Below are 10,754 nucleotides of genomic sequence, written 5' to 3' on the forward strand. Positions count from 1 at the left end.
AAACCACTACCGCTTTATGTACTTTAATTACTGGCCATACAGTACATGATATATAAATATGATGAACACTTCCCACAATGAATCGGTTCCACACAACGTGGTAATTAAGTATTTATTGCAGCAAAAGGTACATAATATACTTCTCTATTTTACTTTGGATGCGCTTATAAGGCAAAGGAATGTGCGTAGGCAAATCAATAATGAATGTCCATTCTCTGGTTACACAGGAGGTAATTATACAACCTGAATCTTAGGGAATTATATCTATGGTACACTAGTAATATATAGCGGGAGATACTGGAAGGGTCCCCCCGGTTGTAAGCCAGCAGGGGTAGAGGATCTGTCGGTAGTAGAGAGTCTGGTCAACGATGACTAAGGAGACTCCAAGTTCAGGAGACGGTGCAATAGTCTCTTGATCCAAAGACGAATACAGCTGTTCTCCGTAGACTGTAGCTCCACAGTGAAGAAAGCTAGCCGGCCTCAGGCTCTCTGAGGCGCAGACTCGACGTGGCTCCTCACAGGGTAAATCCCACACGTGTAGGCGTCGGCGATTCTCCGCTCCATAAATCACAGGACCAAAACAAATATAATCCAGCCGCAAAGGGCTATGTAGTCGTCGGGTAGATTAATCCAGTGTACATGTCCACACGGTTCTCGTCTAGGTCTCCTCGGGTGAAAGCGCCATGAAAGCAGCCCAGCCTGGATAAGCACTCTAGCTGGTACGAGGAAGCGTTGGTGATGCTGGTCACTGTAGAACTTTAGCCGCACGATACACTATACACAAATAGACTATTACTGACTTAATAGAAATATGTCGCACTCGACGGTATAGCGCCAAACTCTGACAATTCAGTTATTAATTCGCACGCGGTCTCAATGCTCTATTTGGGGCCAAACAGGCCATACTTCACCGCACGGAGTATCGTGGGTGAGGCTTCAACTTATTGGGTAACTCTACTTCTGTATTCACCTGCGCCATATTTATATGCACGGCGAACAATCTAGTGCCAACCTCATTTCTGTCTCGTATTCCTGGGCAAGGCCGGGCATGTACAGACATGTCTTGACGGTAGCCTTGAACCTGACTCTGGAGGCATGGCCCTGGCGCCTGTGGACCGCTGTCCAATAGGAGAACGAAACATCATGGTCCGTACTAGGCTAAAGGGATATTCCGTGTATATGTACAAGGAATATACAAGGGATATCAAACGATATACAAATACTATGCAATATATATCAATCAATAAATATATATATTCGGTTTAATCTGATCCTTTGTAACAGCCGCCTCCTAATTAGTCCCACCTAATTAGCTAAGCAGAGACAGATTAACCGCACTGTCCACTACTCAATGTCTGTTGTGAGGGGTCGGGCAGTTCACAAAGTCATGGGGTCATGGTCGTCATCGATAGTATCGGGGAGCCTTGGCAGTTCTATTAGCCTCGCCACGGGTCGGGTGTAGATCCGTCCTTGGACGAGCACTTCGGCTGCTCGGACCTTTCCGTCGGCACCGGTGATCACTTTGCTTACGTGGCCAGCCGGCCACATAGCTCGGGGTAGTGACTGGTCGATAATCATGACGACTGTTCCTTCTGTCAAATTGTCTCTCTCTTTCACCCATTTCTGGCGGGTCTGTAGAGACGGTAGATAGTGGAGTAGGAAGCTGTTCCAAAACTTGTCAGCCAATACTTGACTGTACCTCCACATTCTTCGGCCGTTCGCTTCTTCAGGCCTGTACATTGTCTGTGGTAGCGCGGGGTCCAGCCGCCCCATCAAGAGTGTGTTGGGGGTGACTGGGTCGACATCTGCTACATCACTTGAGACGTAACCGAGGGGCTTTGAGTTCAATACTCCCTCGATCTCCGTGAGGACTGTCATTAGGACTTCTTCCGCCACGGTCTGGGCCCCAAGCACGGCGTACAGGGCTGTCTTTATTGAACGTACTTCTCGTTCCCAAGTTCCACCGAAGTGAGGTGCGTTCGGGGGATTAAACTGGAAGTCAATCTGGGATGGAGCGAGGTGGGTCTTAAGTTCTGGGCCCATAGCTTGGAAGCTCTCTCTCAGCTCTCTTTCTCCGCCTTTGAAGTTTGTCCCGTGATCAGACAATAATATAGACGGTTTGCCTTTCCGCGATGTGAATCTTCGGAAGGCCATAAGGAATGAGTCTGTGCTCATGGTTGGAAGGAGTTCTATATGCATCGCTCGGGTGGTCATGCATTTGAATACAATACCCCACCGCTTCTCGGTTCCTCTTCCTTTCTTTATATACAGCGGGCCGAAACAGTCCATACCGGTGGAGTGAAAAGGCTTGTCGCCGAGTCGGAGGCGACAGGGAGGTAGGTCAGCCATCCGGGGTATACTGGGCTGCGCTCGCCACTTACGACAGTCTAGACAGGTTCGCTGGAAGCGCCGCACTGCTTCTCTCCCTTGCAGTATCCAATAACGACGTCTGATCTCCGCGAAGACTCTCTGCCCCGGCGTGATGCACATCCTCGTCGTATTTCTTTATGATCAGCTCTGTGACCTTGTGTCGGCTGTTTAAGACTATCGGGTACTTGACGTCATCCGGTAAGTCTGGAGCTCTCCGCAGACGACCACCCACTCTGATGAGACCATGGGCGTCGCTCTCGGGGGCTAGGTGGAGCAGTCTGCTGTCTGATGGGACGGGCTTTGCTCCCTGTAGACAGTCTAGCTCATCGGGCAACGAGTCTCTCTGGGCTCGTTGTAGTAGAAGAAGTTCTGCTTCTTCGTAGTCAGCTGCTGTAATGTCAGTAGTGAGCTGAACCTCTGGGTGGTGCCACAGGAATGTCTTTAGCTGCGCACTCTCTAGGGTGAGGCAATCGTCTATGTCGGGGTCTGTGGAGACGAGTGTGTTCAATCCACAGAACATAGATTTCTTGTTTTCGGCCTCCTCTTTACTCGCTTCCCGTGGGGTGGGTGTAGGCCACTCTTCTTCCGGGAGCTTGAGGAACTCTGGCCCGTCACTGTATAGGTTGTGACGGGTGAGGTCATCCAGAGACATTCCCCGGGTGATGACGTCAGCTGGGTTGTGTTTTGTGTCCACATACCTCCAGCTTGCTACTTCTGTTAAATCTTGAATCTCTGTGACTCTGACTCCCACGAAGACCTTGTATCTGCACGAATCAGACCGGATCCATGTGAGTACTGTCGTGGAGTCTGACCACAAGATTGTTCTTTGCACCGGAATGGTGAGTTCACGTTGGATTAACGTGGCGAGTTGCGCTCCTGCTAGGGCTGCGCAGAGCTCTAGACGCGGGATAGATTGTTGCTTTCGTGGGGCTATTCTTGAGCGAGCCAGGATGAAAGCAGTATGTATTTCTCCTCCCTCCTCTCGGGCACGCAAGTAGGCCACCGAACCGTAGGCTACTTCGGAGGCGTCGCTGAAGACGTGCAGGTCCATCTGGCACGTCTCCGACCTCACTGTGGGTGGGAAGTAGCTGCGGCGTATGTTGACACCTGGGAGTGAGCTGAGTTCCGTCTCCCACTCTCTCCATGTGGATGCAAGGTGTTCGGGTATGGGGTCGTCCCAGCCCTGGTCCTTGTCCCATAACGCTCTTACAATCATCTTTGCCCTGGTGGTGTAAGGTAGAATACATCCCAACGGGTCATATTGTCTGGCGAGTGTTCTGTATACACTCCGTCTGGTGGTCGGTAGTGCAGTCGACCTTCCCTGCTCCTTGGTCAGGGGTGTGTGTTTATAATGGAGCGAGTCTGTTTTGAAGCGCCAGACTAGTCCTAATGTCATTTCTTGGGCTTCTCCTGGGATGGTCGCCATCCAGGTCTCGCTGCTTGCTGCCTTGTCCTCGGGGGAGAGGCTGCGCAATACTTGCGGGTCGCTGCTGGCCCACTGCCTGAGATCAAAGCCGCCTTTGATCAGGGAGGCGCGGAGCTTGAGTAGAAGGGCCTCGGCTTCTTCTGGCGTCGAGACGCTTTGCAGACAGTTGTCCACGTAGAAACTATTTCCTACACTTTGTCGGACCTCTTCATCAGCTGCTGGGTCCTCTGCGACGTGTTTTTGCAGTGCAAACGTAGCACAGCATGGGCTGCATGTGGTTCCGAAAGGGAGGACTTCCCATTGATAGATGGCTGGTTGCTCATCCCCGATCCTCTCTCTCCATAGGAACCGCAGCAGGGGCTTGTCCTCCTCCACTAGTCTCACCTGCAGGAACATCCCTTTGATGTCGCCGCTGATGGCCACCTTGTCTTGGCGGAAACGTAGTAACACGCCTAGTAGAGAGGGGCCGAGTGTTGGGCCGGGCAAGAGCTCTTTATTCAGATTTTGTGATCCGATCTGGTAGCTGCAGTTGAACACAATACGATCCTTGCCGTTGTGGTGGACTTTGTGGTGCGGCACGTACCATGATTCGGTCGTCTGATCGGCCTCTTTAATGTCAATTTTCTTTATGTGTCCCGCTGTGATTAGCTTGTTAATCTCAGCGCGGTACACCGTCTCTTGAGCGGGGTCTCTGGCTAGGCGCCGCTCTGTGTTCAATAGATACCGCTCCGTCGCTTCTTTTGGGGCGTGGAAGGTAGGCATACCCTCTCGCCTCAGGAGTGGAGTTGCGTATCTCATCACTCCGTTGACTTTGACTCTCTTTGTCCCCTGCTCGAGGAGGGCTATAGCGTAAATGTCTTCCTTGGAACGAATGTCTTTCTTTTCGTTCTTAAAGGGCATTGTCTCTAGTGTCCATAGCCTCTCGACATGCTGTAGGAGGGTGGTGTCTTCTTCTGTCACTCTGGAGTGGAGGCAGTTAGTGGCTGCTGTTCGGTTAAGAGACTTAGCGAGGGGGCCTTGTAATGTCCATCCTAGGCGGGTCTCGACTGCTGCAGGACAGCCTCTGGGCCCTGTGTGGACCCGGTCAATCGGGACGATGAGGTCTGCATGGTCGGAGCCTATCAGCAGGGTCGGGGTGGCACCGTCTATGAGCGGTATAGGTAGTTGACGCAGGTGCACATATTTATCCATCAGCTTGGCGATGGGGTAGGTGTACTGCGACAGACCTATTTCTTGGCTGGTGAAAGCGTTAGTAATCCTATACCGTCTCTCTGGCTGCCCGCTTGCTGCGATAGTGAAGGAGACATTCTCGCCCTTTATCGTCTTTAGATCTCTTCTTATTGTCCGAATCGTCATCTGGTTTTCGCTCCCCCGCAGCCCCAGCTGGGCCGCAGCGGACGCGAGGAGAAGGGTCTTCTCTGACCCGTCGTCAAGGACGGCGTAAGTGTCCATGACCTTATCTTGGTAACTCAGTGTTACGCGGACCACCTTTAAGAGCACCCGGGCGCCCCCGCTGCTGGCGGGGTCAATGTACATAACACTTGCCTTTGTGCTGCTTGAGGGTGCAGGCTTTCTTCTGTTACTGTCGTGTAGGACATCTAGGTGGGCTCCGTCACACCGACTACACCTCTTCTTTAAGCGGCAATCGGCTGCCATGTGACTGCGCGCACATCGGTAACAGCGTCGGTTGGACTTTATCCATTGACTCACCTCGTCGGCGGTCATCTTCTTGAACGTGTCACATTGTGACAACCAGTGTTCCTTTTCGCAGTACGGGCACACCATCTTCCACTACTCTTTCATCGAGGGGGTACTGTGGTTCTTGCTGCTCGGTACTGATTCTGATTGGTGCATGACGGTCACCCATCTGCGGCCATCGTTTGCTCTCCTAGGTCCCTCTCTGGAGCTTGGTGTGCTCCGCATGAACGTATCCAACCGTAGGCTGTTGACTTCTCTCGCCAGGAAGTCGGCTAGGTCTAGGAGGGATGGCTCGGGACCGTTAGGATCACGGTGGTCTCTTTGCCGCCTGAAGCGATCTTGTCGGGCGGGCGGAAGCTTCTCTAAAATCCTCTCGACATTAGAGTTTGCGTACAGTTCGTGCATACCCTTTTCTCTTTGCGCCCCCAGCATCCCTACCAGGGATTGTACCTTGATAGACAGGTCATCTAGTGAGCGATTGTCTGTGGCTGGGGGTAGGCGGTCAATATGCCTTATCTCTTGTATTACGTAGTCCCATATGCGTCCATATCTTTGGTCGAGTGCTGCTAGAGCCGCTGTGTATGGGGTAGTAGAGGTGGCATAGGCCAGCGCTATATTGTGCGCTCGGGGAACCTTGAGGTGCTTCAGTAGGATAGCATACTTGTACGGTTCATCAGCTACATCGGACATCATTGTCTCTAAGCACATTCGTAGCTCCGTGTACTGTGCTCTGTTCTCGTGGGTGAAGTCCGGAAACGTCGGTGTGCCAATGTATGATGCCATGGATGGCTGGCACATCGGTGAGCGTTGGAAGAGAGGCCTCCTAGGCGAGTCTCCTCTTACGCCTCTTGGTGGGCTGGTACCTGCTGGGTACCATGGCCCGCGTATCCAGGTGCTGTTCCTTGGGGCTGGTCGTGCGTCAAGCTCACCCGTGAATTGAGTCGGGGGTCTGTAGCGCAGAGCCGCGGGGGTAGAGCCTGGGCTGTACTGGACCTCCTGGTCCTGTGGAGTACTGTGCTGCTGTCGGGCTTGACTCTCCTCCTCTCCCTCTTCTTCTTCCTCTGGCAGGTCCTCTAGATCCTGTAGTCGTCTATTTAGCCTCTCCGCGGTGTAGACTGTTTCTTCCTTGTAGCTGGGTCTCACTTGGACCGGTCGGGGAAGGGGTTCGGAGGGGGGTATAGGCTCTCTCTGGTGGTCGGGCTCAGGGTCGCTTGATCGGGTAGGGGAGGGTGCCCTTGACCCTTGTCTTGACGAGGCCCTGGAACCCCGTGCGGAGGGAGGGGGTGTTGCCCTGGTGATCAGCTGCTCCATTATCTGCGCTTGTAATCGGTCGCGCTCGGCTTCGCGCTTGGTGAGAGCGAGGTCGCGCTCTGCTTCTCTTTGGGCACCGGCAGCGGCGCGCTGGGCTTCGGCGGCGGCGCGCTGGGCTTCGGCCCGGCCCCTTACCATATTCTCTTCCGTCTGAAGGCGTCTAATCTCTAGACGTATACGATCTTCGTCGCTCCGTTGCTGCGCCTGAAGGCGTTCTCTTTCCATGGAAGAATGTTCGCGCTCACTAAGCGTCTGTGCTTGGAGTCGATCGCGCTCTGTTGAGGCTGCTAGGCTGGCGAGGAATGCCTGTGCCAGCATCTTGTCCGCCTCGCTGGGGGAAGACGCTGGTTGAGGTGATCCGCTCCTGGCAGTACTCGTTGGAGATCTGTTCTCCTGTGGCGAGTCCTGGAGATCCATCTCCGGGGTGCTCTCCTCTTCTTGTAGCGGGTAGAGTTCCATCCCTGGAGAGCTGTCTTTATCCTGGAGCTCTCCGGGGACTACTTCTTCGGTCTTGGCGGGGGGTAAAGTCATGTCGGGTCCCTCCTGGTCCCTACCGTGAGCTTGGTCAGTTACGTTAGAACCCACTAGGGCCTCTATTGGCGGGGTAGCCTGGTCGATAGGGTCGGACATAATTTTACTATCTACTTTTTCCGTGTTTACCGTCTGTAGAAAGCTAGGTAGTATATTGGCAACGTAATCCTCTAAGTACTGAGGTGTCTGCCGTCTACGCTGCGGGCGATCTACTTTAGGAGAACCGTTTTGTGGAGTGTTCATCATAGGCCATGTCAATATTAATACCACTATATTAATATTACACTAGTTACCCTCCGGCTCGAAGGACCAATTGTAACTGAGGGGTACAATTCCCTGACTGTATTGATAAGTATGGTATCATTAAACCACTACCGCTTTATGTACTTTAATTACTGGCCATACAGTACATGATATATAAATATGATGAACACTTCCCACAATGAATCGGTTCCACACAACGTGGTAATTAAGTATTTATTGCAGCAAAAGGTACATAATATACTTCTCTATTTTACTTTGGATGCGCTTATAAGGCAAAGGAATGTGCGTAGGCAAATCAATAATGAATGTCCATTCTCTGGTTACGCAGGAGGTAATTATACAACCTGAATCTTAGGGAATTATATCTATGGTACACTAGTAATATATAGCGGGAGATACTGGAAGGGTCCCCCCGGTTGTAAGCCAGCAGGGGTAGAGGATCTGTCGGTAGTAGAGAGTCTGGTCAACGATGACTAAGGAGACTCCAAGTACAGGAGACGGTGCAATAGTCTCTTGATCCAAAGACGAATACAGCTGTTCTCCGTAGACTGTAGCTCCACAGTGAAGAAAGCTAGCCGGCCTCAGGCTCTCTGAGGCGCAGACTCGACGTGGCTCCTCACAGGGTAAATCCCACACGTGTAGGCGTCGGCGATTCTCCGCTCCATAAATCACAGGACCAAAACAAATATAATCCAGCCGCAAAGGGCTATGTAGTCGTCGGGTAGATTAATCCAGTGTACATGTCCACACGGTTCTCGTCTAGGTCTCCTCGGGTGAAAGCGCCATGAAAGCAGCCCAGCCTGGATAAGCACTCTAGCTGGTACGAGGAAGCGTTGGTGATGCTGGTCACTGTAGAACTTTAGCCGCACGATACACTATACACAAATAGACTATTACTGACTTAATAGAAATATGTCGCACTCGACGGTATAGCGCCAAACTCTGACAATTCAGTTATTAATTCGCACGCGGTCTCAATGCTCTATTTGGGGCCATACTTCACCGCACGGAGTATCGTGGGTGAGGCTTCAACTTATTGGGTAACTCTACTTCTGTATTCACCTGCGCCATATTTATATGCACGGCGAACAATCTAGTGCCAACCTCATTTCTGTCTCGTATTCCTGGGCAAGGCCGGGCATGTACAGACATGTCTTGACGGTAGCCTTGAACCTGACTCTGGAGGCATGGCCCTGGCGCCTGTGGACCGCTGTCCAATAGGAGAACGAAACATCATGGTCCGTAGTAGGCTAAAGGGATATTCCGTGTATATGTACAAGGAATATACAAGGGATATCAAACGATATACAAATACTATGCAATATATATCAATCAATAAATATATATATTCGGTTTAATCTGATCCTTTGTAACACTAATATTGGTGTCTTATTGTCTGATTTATCTTTGCTTTTGTTATTATTATTTCTTCTTTTTTTTATTATTATTTATTATTGCTTTCTGCCTATTGTAATCTCAGCATTATTGAAAATGAGGGTCCACCTTCATTAATCGCTTAGCATCTAGATAAAGGTTGAATGAATGAATGTTTGTTTTAGTTTGATGTGTACTGTAGCTTGGAATTTAGGAACTTATTATGTTACTATTATGTAACATAATAATACATTTCTCCAGACCTCTCTTGGCAGAGCGTGTGAACAAACAAAGTGCAATTCCAAGCAGAGCTCTTTTGCCTAGACGTCACCGTTTGACAGCATTACATTATTCTACCTTTAAGCTAATCAAATCCTCCATCTGCTCTGCACATGGCAAACAACCTTTCTTAACCCTTTCTTTTCTCCTCTGAAAGGTGGGTGCCAGCTGGGCATCACCGCCAAAGGAGAGAGGTTGAAGCACTGGTATGAGTGCCTGAAGAACAAGGACAAGAAGATTGAGCGTTGGCACACCTTGTTCAATGAGAATCACACCTCCAGCGATTAACCACAAGCCCCCACAAACTGCATGAGCTAAGACCCCCCCCCAACTCGGCCCCCTTACTTTCCCCCAAGAAACCTTGTAACATTGCATTCAGGCTTCCTCTGTTTTTGCCTATTCTACGTCCCTGTCCTCTACCTAACCAAAACACAGGCATCGCTCCCATGCCTCCCGTTTCCCCCGATGTATCTCCAATCTCTTTCCTATTGATCTATCTCAAACCCCGCCCTCTTTTCTTGATCCTCCAATCACAACTGTTGCTTATGGTTGTGATTGGAGGATCAATAAAAAAGAGGGCGGGTTGAGAAAGGTGAATTGTATTTATCTGTCTGTGCTGAGGTTTTATCTGCCCATGGAACTCCTAAAAAGGCAAAAAAGGTATGGCATATGTTATGTAACAAAAAAACGAAATTATTTCATCAATGACATCGAAAAGTGCATAATTTTAGTGTACAGTTGCAATTAAGACCATCACACCTGTCAAAGATGTTACGGTATATATCTACATTTATATAATGAAATCAACATTATTCTAAGCTAAAGAAAATGTATTAAGAAAATGCAATGGCACACAGAACAAGCAAAAAAAAGCAATACGGTATGGCATTTAACCTCTAGGTCACAATAACCTTTATTAGGCTCATTCATTAAGTTCCCTAGAGTGGCAGGGTATCGTTTTCCATTTCTTGTAAAAATTACACCATGCTGTAGTTAGTATAACACGTGTATGAGCATGCAAAGCCACAGAAAACGCATAGATGCACCTTTAAAATATTGAAACTGTGCCCAATGTCAAGGATATAGACCTTTTCAGAAAAAGTCTGTTGCTAGGGGAACAGCTTTGGCCCCTGTTTATTTCCTGTCAGCAACTGTATTAACAAACACTGCAACAGGAAATACAAAGGGGCCCATTTAGAATGTGTATGTTGTCAAGTTAGAAAAGGTCTATACAGTATATTCTCACGAGGAAATGTTTACATATTGATACATTGCTCAGGTTAGGATAGAAATAAAATAAATGTGGTCTATACATGATTCGTAGACTTATGAGCTAGATGAGAACACATGTTTCATCAGTTACTGCTCATTTGTGACTTGAAATTATAGCACACTAGATGAATATTATAAACCTTTGTGTATGATTAGTATTCAAGTTGTGACTTTTGAGTTTGTGGGAAATGTTGATTGTGATTTGAGAAACTGAACGGTGAACAGAAAT

The 10,754-nt window shown here is 49.5% G+C and overlaps 1 protein-coding gene across 1 annotated transcript in view; it reads left to right on the forward strand.

The window, feature by feature from the left end:
* LOC311229887 (rabphilin-3A-like) overlaps positions 1-9,541 on the forward strand; it is a gene marked incomplete at its 3' end in the record, with an annotated part of 75,897 nt that extends 66,356 nt beyond the window's left edge. Inside the window, 1 exon segment of the mRNA XM_084315956.1 lies at positions 9,411-9,541. Within this exon segment, the coding sequence (XP_084172082.1) occupies positions 9,411-9,541 (131 nt within the window).
* Positions 9,542-10,754: the final 1,213 nt, after the last annotated feature.

Source organism: Notolepis coatsorum (genome assembly GCF_963971535.1).
Source record: "Notolepis coatsorum genome assembly, chromosome: 1".
Taxonomy (NCBI): Eukaryota; Metazoa; Chordata; class Actinopteri; order Aulopiformes; family Paralepididae; genus Notolepis; species Notolepis coatsorum.